At 45.1% G+C, this 13,121-nt stretch overlaps 2 protein-coding genes and 1 long non-coding RNA gene across 4 annotated transcripts; 1 reads left to right on the forward strand and 2 right to left on the reverse strand.

The window, feature by feature from the left end:
• Window positions 1-6,653: 6,653 nt before the first annotated feature.
• LOC120649730 (COBRA-like protein 3) lies at window positions 6,654-10,080 on the forward strand. Its single transcript, XM_039926599.1, has 6 exons — window positions 6,654-6,955; window positions 7,616-7,695; window positions 7,919-8,375; window positions 8,788-8,941; window positions 9,032-9,312; window positions 9,399-10,080. The coding sequence occupies exons 1-6, from the start codon at window positions 6,871-6,873 to the stop codon at window positions 9,689-9,691; spliced, it is 1,350 nt and encodes a 449-aa protein (XP_039782533.1). The 5' UTR covers window positions 6,654-6,870; the 3' UTR covers window positions 9,692-10,080.
• Window positions 6,780-10,854, reverse strand: LOC120649733. Of its 2 annotated transcripts, none has more exons than XR_005665360.1 (2): window positions 10,699-10,854; window positions 6,780-7,415 (listed from the first exon to the last, which is right to left on the reverse strand). It is a non-coding gene; the product is annotated as an uncharacterized LOC120649733 (long non-coding RNA). The 2 variants fall into 2 exon arrangements; XR_005665359.1 differs by lacking the exon at window positions 6,780-7,415 and adding an exon at window positions 9,172-10,553 and having other exon boundaries at window positions 10,699-10,850.
• A 533-nt stretch (window positions 10,855-11,387) lies between these two features.
• On the reverse strand, window positions 11,388-12,839 carry LOC120649732 (cytochrome b5-like). Its single transcript, XM_039926602.1, has 3 exons — window positions 12,486-12,839; window positions 11,977-12,043; window positions 11,388-11,887 (listed from the first exon to the last, which is right to left on the reverse strand). Exons 1-3 carry the CDS (start codon window positions 12,570-12,572, stop codon window positions 11,640-11,642), a joined length of 402 nt encoding a protein of 133 aa, XP_039782536.1. The 5' UTR covers window positions 12,573-12,839; the 3' UTR covers window positions 11,388-11,639.
• Window positions 12,840-13,121: the final 282 nt, after the last annotated feature.

The raw sequence follows: 13,121 nt of genomic DNA on the forward strand, positions 1-13,121 counted from the left end.
CTTGCTTGTGACCATAGTTTTCATATTTCATGATTTCATATGTAGCATTCATTTATATGTAGTAGGTATCTTAGTCTGTAGGAGGACAATGGTCAAAACATATATGATTGCATGTTAATAAATCTATTAAAAAGAAAGAAAAGAAAAAGGAAATAGAAAGAAGAGAAAAAAGGAAAGAAAAGGGTAAGAAAACAGCAAGAGGAAAAAAAGATGCAATAGCTTTGCATGCATGCAATACTCAGGTTGAGACTAGGAAAGAAAAGAAAAGGAAACAAAGAAAAATAAAAAAGAGCAAGAAAACAGAAAAGAAAATAGGAAAGAAAACGAGTAAGAAAAAGAAAAAGGAAAAAAACACACTACCTTTGCATGGGCAGTGGCGGATCCAGGATTCATGGACAGGGGGGGCTGACATCCTTCTTCCTCCTCCAGCACCCCCTCTCCTTCTTTGTTCTCTTCTTCTTCCCCTCATTCCTCCCCTATTTTTCCTTGATGTGCAAGCACGTAGGGGGGGCTGGCGCACCCCCAGCCCCCACGCTAGATCCGCCCCTGTGCATGGGTGCAGTACTTAGGCTACTACAGACGAACAATCACTTCGTATCGTGTGCGTGATAGGTTGCTAGAAATTTATTTGGCTAAGTTAAATCATACATGCGGTCTCATAGACACTAAAACAGGCCGCACCAAACTAAGTAATTGGGCCAAATAAACTAATCAATCAGCCCACCAGCAATTACTATCCTTCTGGCGATGGATGACGAATCTGCAGCCTAAGCGATGTATAGCCGGGGCGACTGCTGGCTGCCGGAGTTTATGATGATCTAATCTATTTTTGTTTCTGACTTGAATAAGTGACAACTTTGTGATTTTCATTTGGACTTCCTTGGCCTTTTTGGGTTTGGGCCGAGGGTGTCAATGGCACCCGCCCCCGGCCCGGATCGGCCTCTTTTTCTTTTTTATATTTAAAAAAAATTCAAAAATATATGTCTGTTTTGAAAATTTTTGAAAATGGCCCCCGGTCGCCCGGCCCAGGGGCGACAGGGGTCCTGTCGCCCAAGCAACGGGCTACAAGACCTCAATGTAATTTTTTTTTGAATTTGCAAAGAGGTCCCTGGCCGGGGGTGGGGGGCCTGTCGCCCCCCCCCACGGGTGACAGGGGGTCTCCCACCCTATATAAGCCCTGGCCTCCATTTTCTTCTCATTTGAGCTCAAAAATTGCACCAAAAATTCAGAAAAAAAGAGAGGGGCGAGGAAAAGAAAAGCGTCGAAGCTCTGCCGAATTCCGCGCTTGTGATCTACCGGTAACTTCCGTATGAATCCGTTGATATTGTATAACAATTTAATTTAATTAACGGATTAGCTGAATTAGATTTGGTGCTTTAGAACACTCGTTTAGTATTACAATTTCAGTACTATTACAGACTTGTGTTTAAATTAATTATGAATTAGAATAGAATTATGACAGTACCTTATTGATATTGCAGCATAAGGCAATGACTGCCTCCAATTGTAGAGGATTTTCATGGACCGAAGAAAAATCTAGTATAATACTTGATATCATGACCCATCTTGTTATCAGTAAGAAGTTGGATCCGTTAGCGGATGGTACGATAGAGATGGTGTTGTCCAAAGTAGTAGAGTTTAAAGATTTCACATTATTTCGAGGTATTACAATGCAAGATGTAAAGAGACACCTGCTACAACGTCGTAAGATATACATGAGAGTATGTGAACTAGCGAATCATCCTAATATCATTGGATTCTTACAAAGTTCTTGTAAGATATGGATGCGGCCAGAGGTGTATGAGATGCACATTAAGGTAACTCTCATTCAGTTCTAATCCCGTCCGTCATCTGGAATCCATATGTATGAAACAGTAACTATTTGGTTGTTGCAATCTACCCCGACTGCGGTGAGTATCTGACCTTTATACCTTCCAGTCAGAAATGTGCCATCAATGCAGATCACCGGAAGACAACACTGAAATGCCCTAACACAGGCACCTAGGCAAAAGAAGGCTCGTTGCAGAATGCTTTGCCCCCTAGTCACGGCTGGTACGAGGTATGTGTCATAAAAGCTTCCAGGATTTCTAGCAGCAACCTGGGATAACATACGAGGTATGTTATCATATGATGCCTCGTATGTGCCGAACCGCATCTCGAACACCCTTTGTTTAGCCCGCCATGCCTTCAAATAACTAATGGTGTACTGGTAAGTCTGCTCAATGTGTCGAACAATTATTTTTTGCTCATAATTTAGGTTGTCCAGAATCAACTCATATATTTGCTTTGCAACAAAGTCGCATGATATATTGCGATGCGAGGGAAGAACTTCTGACAGCAAACAAGTGTGCTCTGTCACAATGGAACATTTCCAGTTCGACTTCCATTTTCCCTTGAATGTATGTACTCGCCATGGACATCCATCATTCACACACTTCACATCATATTCTTTACTGCCAGACTTTACGACTCTAAATTCTCGTTTCAATGATATTGCCCATAGTCTCACAGCATCTTTTACGGCTTCAATGTTTGGATATGTTGCACCTTGCACTACCTCATTCCCTCTGTACTCCCACTCCTGATTTCGCACGTCTTCTGCGACATGATTGCCAAAATCATGCTCCTTCCACTCTTTTGGCAATGAGTACTGCTCGTCATCAGATGAGCCCTCATATTCTTCCATCTCTATTACGGTTTGGTCTTCTGCCTCCATCTCGTCCACAATGCTATGTATCCTCTCTCCCTCATCAGCAAGGCCCTGTGGTCCGATGTTTTGATTCTCTATCTCTTCTGACTCATCTTGCTCAACATAGTTGGTCTCTCTTCGAATACTCGGAGTTGCTTGATCTGCACCATGTTGGATTTCATTTTGTGTCTTCTCCCGGATTTGAACAAGAATGGCCAGAGGCCACCCACGCTCTAGAGCTGCTTGCATGTACTTCTGCCAGTCATCAGTGCTGTGTATCATCATCAATTCCCATAAATCACTTTCTACCTCCCAATTAACAAGAGACTGGACGGTCATCACATGTGTCTCCGGATCAACACGGAACCCACGCTGCAGCCACTTACATATGGAACCAAAACTCCTCTCCAGAGGTTTATCTATGGCGCTAGATGTACACTTAAAGGCAGAAAGGTCTACCCCATTTGGTCCATACAAAATATTGTAGTCACCAAAAAATACTTGAAACTGCATCTTACTCGACATATCTGTATATCACAGAATACTTATCGAGTTATACTCTTTACTTCACTACCTTATGGATTTCAACTACAACATATAAGTATTCATAACTACGTGATGACACTCAAATTCTATACTGCATATGCAAAATTCTATTCTAAATCGTAATTAATTTATAAACACGTCTCTAATAGTACTGCAATTGTAATAATAAACGCATAGTACTAATTTTCTAAACTAATTTACTACTACGTAACTAAAAGTATCATTAAATTCCTACTTAAATGGTTCTACTATAGCACTAATTAAATTAAATTACTCTACAATACCAATGGAAAAATACATAAGCTAAATGTACTAACCTGCAGATCACAAGTGCACAATCCGGCTGGTCTTCGCCGCTTCCCTTCTCCTTACCCGTCTCTTTTTTTTTGGATTTTTGGTGGAATTTTTGGGCTCAAATGAGGAGGGAATGGGAGTAGAATGCTTATATAGGGGGCAAGAGCCGGTCACCCGAGGGGGGGCGACAGGCCCCCTGTCGCGCCTGTGGGTGGGGCCCCCAGTCGCCCGAGGGGGGGCGACAGGCCCCCCTGTCGCCCGGGGGGACAGGCCCCCTTGCACCCGCGCGCGCCCGGTCAGGGACCTATTTGTAAATTAGAAGAAAAAAATTACATTTAGGGCCTGTCGCCCCCCACGGGCGACCGAGGTATATTTTCGAAATTTTTCGAAACAGACATATATTTTTAAAATTTTATTTTTTAAAAAAAATATAAAAAAGAAAAAATCGCCCTGGATCGGCTCTCTTTCTTGGGCCCAAAGGTAAACAAACCGCGTGATCGTTATTGGGCTCTATTGCCAAGCCCGCACGCTAGTTTGCGGCGAATGGCCGGCCCATGTGGCCGTTTGTGTGTGTGTGTCTCTCTCTTTGCCGTCCTTCGTCATGTTTGCTCGTTTCCTTTGGCCGCGTTATGCGAAATGCCGGCTAGTGATTGCTGATTAGCTCCTCTGAAAAAGTACCAACCACTGGTTAGCAAACTTATGGAATTTGGTAAAGTTACTTCTAATCTTGCTTGGGGGCAACACCTAAATGAAAACTTACGTGCCTTGCGAATCCGTCATGCTGTGCGAATGCACGTCACGGTTTTTGGGACCGGAGGAGAGAATGGCAGCCGTGTTGCCAAATTGTCGTAGGAATGTTCATGTACTGTTGCCACTTGCCACGTTCTATTTTGTTGCTGCTGCTGCTTGTGTCAGTCTGTCAGACACACAAGGCGGTGCTGCTCTTTCCGCATGGAACCGATGCGTTCACACATTGCGTAGTGATGGTGCCTCCGAGGCTCCCAGTCTCCCACACCCATCGCAGTAATGGCCCTTGGATTGTTCCAGAGTAAAGGAAAGTGAAACTGCATTGATTTGGACAAAAAATAAAAATCTACTTTGAAAAAAAAAGAATGCCCACAAATTGTATCAAACTCATTCTCTTGTCCCAAATCATTGAGCTATATATTATTGCACAGCAACGACTACCGGTGACAAATCGAAGTTACTCAGACTGCCCTTCTTCTCTCTCTTCTGTTGGCACGTGAACATCATCAGTACATCACTGATGTTAATTTGCACTCTGAAAGTGTCACTGGACTGCTGATTGCTGAACCTTTGCAGCAGGAAAACAAATTTAGTCCTGGGCATTGCTCAGGGATTTCTACTTCCAGTTTCAGGCACGAGCCCTCCAATCATGGTCTAATCTTCTCTCGGAACTACAATTATTATAAACTAATCTCTCCCCTGCAGAAAGGCCATGCCCCATGCATATGCCTCCCTCCCGAAGCACCAATATATATTTTTTGAACCAAAAGCCCCAATATATTGAGCCATGCACAGTGATGCAGAGCTGTCGACTGGCATCCCTTTCCACTCACTGGCATGCGGGCCCCACCACGCATCAGTTTTTCTCAGCTACAAGCTCCAGTTCCACTCATCCTCCCATGCTTCCGTTGGGCAAGAAATGCACAACACATGGAGGTTGTTAGAGCCGGGCTATAGACTACAGCTGGAGATCTTGATGCCGATGCCGATTAATTAAGCGCAAAACTATAACAAATTTAAATAACCTCGCATGGTCGCCCACGGGTTGTTGGTACGTCCAGGTTGCCGCACCTACCGCCGCGATGGTGATGATGGTGGGGTCTACAGCGTTCGTTGGTGGACCGGGCTCACGCGCCCGGCCCGTCCCAGGCCTGGCCGATTTGCGTGGTGCACCGCTGGTGATTGGTGGCGCTGCCGTTTCTTGTTTTTTTTTTATCCTTTTCGTTTCCGCCCCACACCGACAGGAGGAGGGAGGAGGGGCTCTGTCGTGGCCGCCTTCTTTATTCCCCCCAGTGTCGGCTCGCATGTGTGCGTTTAGCCTCGCCTCATGGGGTCATCGCCCTCTGTCATTACTTACTTAAACGCAATAGTAAAGCTTGGCACTGATTGATAGTTCCGGTTTTGCCCTCGGTGACTGGGACTGGCTGGCAGCAGCTTGACTGACAAACACTTTGCTCGTGATGGTGATATTCTTTGCACAATCCCTGCTCAGCTTCGGATAATTTGCATTGGTAATTTTGGAAGTAGTCTAGTGCAATTAAGTATGAGGATGTGAATCCATTCCCGGTCTCCAAAAGCATGACATATAAATTTTGTTTCAGAGTAACCAAACAATGAGAATTCTTCTGTTGGTTTCAATTTTTCTTCTTTTGCTCTGACCCTGATGTCTCGTCAGCACTTCAACTTATCACGCAATTAATTGGACAACAAAAGGAGGCTTTGTAACAACTTTTCACCGGTCCCGTCATCATGTGTGATGCTGTTCCCGTGCAAACTTCCCCAGTTGCAAAATAGTGAACAGGGCCAGATTTTCAGCTTCCGCTTTACCGTTAATCCCCTGTCGGCTGTCCCTGTCCCCGAGCGAACATCACCAACAGCTGTGCCTCGATCACCAGGGGCATTCCGGTAAATGCCCGCCGGAGGTTGAGGTGTCACATCCACTCCCCGTTATAACCCCCACCCGCACCGGGGCGCGGAAGGGAGCAGCCGCTGCGGAGCAGAGTGTCGCGCTGCCGCCGCGGTAAAAGCAGGGGAGGAGGGAGAGACGCGGGCCCTGTTTGGTTTACCTGTAGTACTATTAGCACACATTATCCGAGAAAAAAATCTTCAATGCATGCATGGAGTACTAAATGAAATTTATTTGCAAAACCTTTTCACGGATGGGTGTAACTTTTCACGACGAATCTAATGATAGTAATTAATTGATGATTGGCTACAGTAACCATCCTCGAATCGTGCGGTCAAAGGCCTCATTATGTTCGTCTCGCGAAGTAGAACACGGCTGTGGAATTATTTTTGTAAATTGACTTTATTTAATACCCTTAATTATTAGTCAAAATTTTTGTACTACTTGTGCTAACCTAACCCAAACAGGGCCGCGGCCGCACCCGCACATGCTTTAAGTCCCACTCCCCACCGCCCCAGATCTCCGCCCTCCTCCCTCTGCCCCCCACATTCACCGGCGCGCCACCTCTGCCCGCGGCCGCCGCCGCTGTCCGGAGCGAGATCGGCGTGGGTGCACGGGCGCGGCTCCTGTATCTGTTTGTGGGAGACCCCGCGCGTGTCGGTGGGAGCGGGTGGGGAGGAAGCGAAGGATGGCGGCGGGCGGCAGATCCGTCGCGTGCTGCACCGCCGTGCTGCTCGCGGCCGCGCTGCTCCTCTCCGCGCCGACTGCCACAGGTTCGGCGCTTCGGCTCCTCTTCCTGCTGCTCCTCTGTCTCTCTTTGTCTATGTTGTCCTGCTTGTGCCGCGAATTTCGCGAGCTAGCTAGATCCGGGGCCCGATCGCCGTCGCGTATGATGCGACGAAGCTCGGGCAGCTGCGGTGATGCTTCGGCTGTGAGTGGTTCCGTTGCGCGCTGACAAATGCGGCCCCCAGTTTGGTTGGTACGGTCAGTGTCGGTGGCTCCAGTGCAGTGTCGGTGCCTCCTAATTTTGATGCTGCCATGCTCTAACTCAGCTCGATCCTTCGAGCCTGACCCAATTATGATTCGAAATTAAGTAGGCTTAGCTTCCCTTGATCGGGAGAGTATCACACACGGAGGTGGAGCTGCCCTCTCAGGCTGACCACTTAACCAGTGCACCGCTGTCTGCTGAATCTTGTACTGAGCTGCTCCATGCTGAGCGCCATGATGGTAGATCTGTTCAGGAAGTGAACAAATTAGTCAAGATCTTAGTTAATTGTAGTTCACTCTAAAGGGATCCAGTGGCCAACATAGGCGTGTGGATATTCCAAATTGGAATTGGATGTAACAGACTTCATCAATTGTGTCCATTCGTTGTTTGTGCTTCTATTAATGGGATCGGTATTTGATGTGGACCCTTTGTTTGCTCTCCGCAGAGGCTTATGATTCCTTGGATCCGAACGGCAACATCACTATAAAATGGGATATTATGCAGTGGACTCCTGATGGATATGTCGTAAGTAGCACGCCCACTCTAATAGCTGTATCTCTTTCATCTTCACCCTGCAGGTCCTGATCTATTCTATTGAATAGTCCAGTTTGACCTGTACAATATATGTAACACGGCCAATGTCGAAGTAGAAACATACATCACATATAACAAGAATAGCACCCAAAATCTATGTCAGCAGCATGCTATGCGTATCTAATTCATGATTTCCCATAAAATCTCTCTGCAGGCTGTTGTCACAATGTTCAACTATCAACAATTCCGGCACATTGGGGCACCTGGGTGGCAGCTTGGGTGGACATGGGCAAAGAAAGAGGTCATATGGTCAATGGTTGGGGCACAGACTACCGAACAGGGTGACTGCTCGAAATTCAAGGGCAACACTCCCCACTGCTGCAAGAAAGATCCCACGATCGTCGATTTACTTCCGGGCACTCCATACAACATGCAAATTGCCAATTGCTGCAAAGCAGGAGTTATAAATACATTTAATCAGGACCCAGCAAATGCTGCTTCCTCCTTCCAGATTAGTGTAGGTCTTGCTGGGACTACCAATAAGACCGTTAAGGTGCCGAAGAACTTCACTCTTAAGACTCCAGGTCCTGGGTACACCTGTGGGCGTGCCATTGTTGGCAGGCCGACAAAGTTTTTCACCTCGGATGGACGCAGGGCAACCCAAGCTCTAAGTAAGTTGCCCATCTATTCAACTTTACATTTCACTAGCTATCTGTTGCTTGTGTACTTTGGGGAAATTAGGTACAGTTAAATCATCATATTATTCTGCATGTTCCTATTCGTTAATCAGGATTTCAAATTGTTAAGTTGCAGTACTTGCCAGATTAGTAAATAATGAAAACATTTTATCAAGAGGGTTTTATTCTCAGATAAGGAATGTTAACTGATATTTATTGACAATAAGTTGCTGCTAGACCCAATAAAATGCCATCTCTTTCATTTTTTTGTTCTTCACAAAATAATGTATTATTCAGATAATCATAAGAAAGGTTCCATACAAGCCTGCTGTTTTGTCTAAGTTTTATAGTAGAGAGGTTTTTATTTCAGTTGATGGTTCTTAACAAAGATATTCTCTATCTGCAGTGACGTGGAATGTGACTTGCACATATTCCCAATTTCTAGCCCAGAAGACTCCGTCCTGCTGTGTATCTCTCTCATCATTTTACAATGACACAATTGTGAACTGCCCAACATGCTCTTGTGGCTGCCAAAATCCAAGTGGCTCCAACTGTGTGAAGTGAGTTTACCTACTTCTATATACACTACATATTAATGTTTTATTCTATTTTTTACAAATGTTCTAATGAGTTTGATTGCATTTTGACAGTGAGGATTCACCGAATCTACAATCTGCAATTGATGGCCCTGGGAAATGGACTGGTCAGCCTCTTGTACAATGCACCTCCCACATGTGCCCGATAAGAATCCACTGGCATGTGAAGCTCAATTACAAGGAATACTGGAGAGTGAAAATCACTATCACAAACTTCAACTTCCGCATGAATTACACGCAGTGGAACTTAGTCGTTCAGCATCCAAACTTTGATAATATCACTCAGCTGTTCAGTTTCAACTACAAACCACTTACCCCATATGGTGGTGGCATAAGTAAGTAAACTAACTTGTCTTCCTCAAAAGAGGAATCAAAATAATCTCCTTCCCTCCCCTGATGTAGTTTGCTTGTCCCATTTCAGATGATACGGCAATGTTCTGGGGTGTAAAATTCTACAATGATTTGCTGATGCAAGCTGGTAAACTTGGGAATGTGCAATCAGAACTACTTCTTCGCAAGGACTCCCAGGCTTTCACCTTCGAAAAGGGATGGGCCTTCCCACGTCGAGTGTACTTCAATGGTGATAACTGTGTCATGCCATCTCCTGAAAATTATCCATGGCTGCCCAATGCAAGCCCTCTAACAAAACAACCATTGACACTCCCACTCTTAGTATTCTGGGTTGTGTTGGCTACTCTGTTGGCTTATGCATGATGAGTGGGATCAAGAGATTTAGCGAGCTTCAAGTTGATGTCAGATTCCATGAGGTGCACTGCAGCAGGCCATTTGTTCATTCACTTCCATGGTTGCACAGAAGAGATGACACCACGCCGAGAAAAGAAAGTTTATATGTGTGTGTGTTTTTGTAAGTTAAGGCCCAAAATGTATTTCTTGTCTGGTATATACTGGCCCCACAGCACTTTGGTGAACTTAGTTACTGCAAATTAGGTAATTACAGTTTCACCTTTTGTATTTTATAGCAAACTCAGAATTTTTCATTGAATTATGACTGCTCTTCTTGCAGTAAATGTGCTTCGTTTTGTAAGTTCTGTTGAACAGGAAAGATGATGATTGAGATCACTAAGTTCTGGTGTTTTTATTCATTTGCGGCTAACTGAGCTTCCTGAGCTAAATAGCAAACAGCTACTAATGTTTATTTTCACTGAACCAAAAGAACATAAGAACAGAGAACAAGAATAAATGCAACCCTTGTTTATTTGCTCCAGAAACTGCAAGCCTACAATCATGAATTGGCACAAATTTTAATTTGCAGTTAAGACGATCTTTGACTACGAATTGTATAATGTAATGACCTATAACAATAAAATTTTTATATAAATCATAGCTAGCTTGAGAACTCCAGCAACCTACTTAGCTGCTGTGCCTTGTCACATAACAAATGCTTAGGGGCCACTGGGAAGGATGTTTTGCTGATTGTTGTGGTCTACTGCCTAGATGGAGAATGGCCCGAGTGGACAGATGATATATGATTTGATCTCTCGTGTGATGTACACAACACATCTCCTTGAACGAAACTAGATCAGAGTTCTAGTCTGGAGGCAACGAAAGTACAGCACTGCAGATTCAACAATTGATTCAACCGGAGCAAAGAGCAGCATTCAAAATTATAACAGAACCACAGCAATGAAATATTCCAATATTACTGCAAAATACATCTCAACATCACATGGGCAACAAACGAATTCATCGAAACAACTCACTGTAGATTCGATGCAGGATTGCATTGCTCGGAACCATCCACTCCGAAGAAAAATATCTGGGCCTTCTGTGAAGGAAACCAAAGATTTTGGCTTGTGCGCAGCATCGTTGTGCTATTGTTCTGAAGCCTCGGAGATCAGAGGGCATATGCCGCCCATGCCCTGGTATATATATCCACGAGACCATAGGTACAGTGCAAAAGAAGGTTGGGCTGATGGTTCGCCCGTAGCTTTTGGTTTGTTGGCTAGTTGCGGTTCAAAGCAAACCCCAGCTTGAAGTTCATCACCCTCACCTTCCACTAGTTGGTTTTTGCTACTCCTTTAAGCAATGCCATCTAAGTGCACCCTTCCAGAGTTCCAGGTTACTCAGCATACGTGAGAATTCTACAAATCTTTGCGTGTGACGGTGAAACACTTGCAATGACAGGACAAAAGATCAAATGAGGGACCGACTAAAGCTACCTGATAACCTTCTGAAGTGCACAGTCCAACTATCTGCGCCTTATTTGAGATTTTGACAGTTTATTTAAGTAAGGCAATAGAATTGAAGAAACAATGGCAGATGTGATGCATGTTGATATAACAAACAGGAGAGAGAGCTTTTGATTAACCTCCATAAATTCAGTCTCACATCTTTTGAATAATGTGAAACAATAGATAACCCAAAAGGCATTCAATGGTTCAGATAAAAGTAAGACTGAATACGGAATCATGACATTCAAAAGCAGCACTCATGATGGTCTGTTCCAAGAGAATAACAATCCATCTATTGAACATCATGTTGATAAATAGTGCCATCAATCAGGCAAATGTTTGACTTAAAAGTGTCTAAGAATTGAATATCATAGTGTATTTTGCTTCTGGACAGCAGGACATATATCCTTCCATGCTCCAAATAAAAATGGGTGATCCCTTTCAAAATGGTTGCTCAAACACAGTGACCTTCACTTCCTTCGCGCATACAATATGGCAACAACAACCGATATCCCAACTGCAGCTGCTGGGATTGCCCAGTACTGCACCGCACTTTCCATCAGCTTGCTGGCAAATCCCGTGTCCCGCTCCTTCCTGAAAACATCCATCTCAGGAATCTCAGTAGTCGGGTCCAACTCCCCAATGAAGTAGTCTTGCATTAGCTCAATGGCACTCTTGCTGTGCCCCGCATCGTCAAATTCTTCCTTAGCATCCTTACCTTCAGAAAGATTGACACCGAGTCAAAACAAACCATACAGGAAACCAACACCCAATGGACAAGAATAGGAAAACAGAAGGCAGCAGTACCCGTTGCTTCGAGCAGAACATCAGCACCCCCAGGATGGTCTTCCAAATACTTGGTCACATCATAAATCTGCATTGCATTAATCAGCAGATAATGAGTTTACCTAGCAGTAAGATCGGTGCAGCTATTTCAATTATACTTGACCTGAAGCTTCAATTGACCCAATTTTGCTGGTAATTAGTTACGAACAGAAGGAAAAAATTCCATAGACTATCTAATGCTGTGAAAGCAGAATCAATCTACTAACGAAATTCACCATGCCCTCCCAATCTCGCAAACCTCACACCCAGAGCACCGCTAGATTGACAGCAGCGCACCACAGGCCGCGCACGGAGGCAAAAACCTCCCACTCCCAGGCCCATCCGCATCAAACGAGCAGTGCGCGCTCACCCTTCCCCATGCGCGTTCACATCTCTACCATACCTACCGAACATACCTACCTACCTACCTACCGATACCGTACGTCCAACAGCAAGCAAGGGAGGAGGAAGGAGCGGGACGGCGGCGCTACCTTGCCGTCGACGACGACCCAGCAGTCCTCGGGGGTGTTGTGGAGGGCGGCCTCCTTCATGCTGTACAGCTTCGTCAGCGTCGGCATCCCGTCCCCTCGCGGCTCCCCTCCCTATTCGATCTAATCGAATCGGCGTTGGCAACGAGGCGGCGATTAGATTATATGAGGGGGGCAGCGACCGCCGCTGCTTGCCGGGGAAGAAGGGAGCGGGAGCGGGAGCACGAGCAGGCTACCGGTTCGAGTTGGGATCCACGGCTACACGAACACGCCTGTGCTATCTTGTCTTGCTGCGGAAGAAGAACAAATCGGAGGCGGGGTGGAGGGTAGTTGGGACTTCGGGAGCCGTCCGCTTTTGGTCTCTCATTGGGCCACTAGGGTTATACTCTATACCGCACGGCCCAGTAAAAATATAGCCCATGGGATGAGGAAAGTCCCTTGTAAAGAGATCTTGCACCGTGTTGAAGCCCAAACCCAAAGACAGCAGTTGTCTGTTGTCTGTTTCTTGGGAGTTTTGCGCATCAGCAGCTTCAGCAGATAGTTTCATATAGATTGATCATAGGTAGGCAGTGGCACAGATCAAATGATTGAAATTAGGATATCTAAAAAATGAATAAAATTATGAAGAATAAAAATTTA

Source organism: Panicum virgatum, chromosome 9K (assembly GCF_016808335.1).
Source record: "Panicum virgatum strain AP13 chromosome 9K, P.virgatum_v5, whole genome shotgun sequence".
In the NCBI taxonomy this organism is placed as follows: Eukaryota; Viridiplantae; Streptophyta; class Magnoliopsida; order Poales; family Poaceae; genus Panicum; species Panicum virgatum.

Coding starts and splice junctions, on each gene's coding strand:
- LOC120649730 (XM_039926599.1), top strand. CDS start 6,871: ATGGCGGCGGGCGGCAGATCCGTCGCGTGCTGCACCGCCGTGCTGCTC. Junction 8,942..9,031: donor AGTGGCTCCAACTGTGTGAA/GTGAGTTTACCT, acceptor GCATTTTGACAG/TGAGGATTCACCGAATCTAC. Junction 9,313..9,398: donor CCCATATGGTGGTGGCATAA/GTAAGTAAACTA, acceptor GTCCCATTTCAG/ATGATACGGCAATGTTCTGG.
- LOC120649732 (XM_039926602.1), bottom strand. CDS start 12,572: ATGCCGACGCTGACGAAGCTGTACAGCATGAAGGAGGCCGCCCTCCAC. Junction 12,044..12,485: donor GGGTCGTCGTCGACGGCAAG/GTAGCGCCGCCG, acceptor AATGCAATGCAG/ATTTATGATGTGACCAAGTA. Junction 11,888..11,976: donor TGTTCTGCTCGAAGCAACGG/GTACTGCTGCCT, acceptor ATCTTTCTGAAG/GTAAGGATGCTAAGGAAGAA.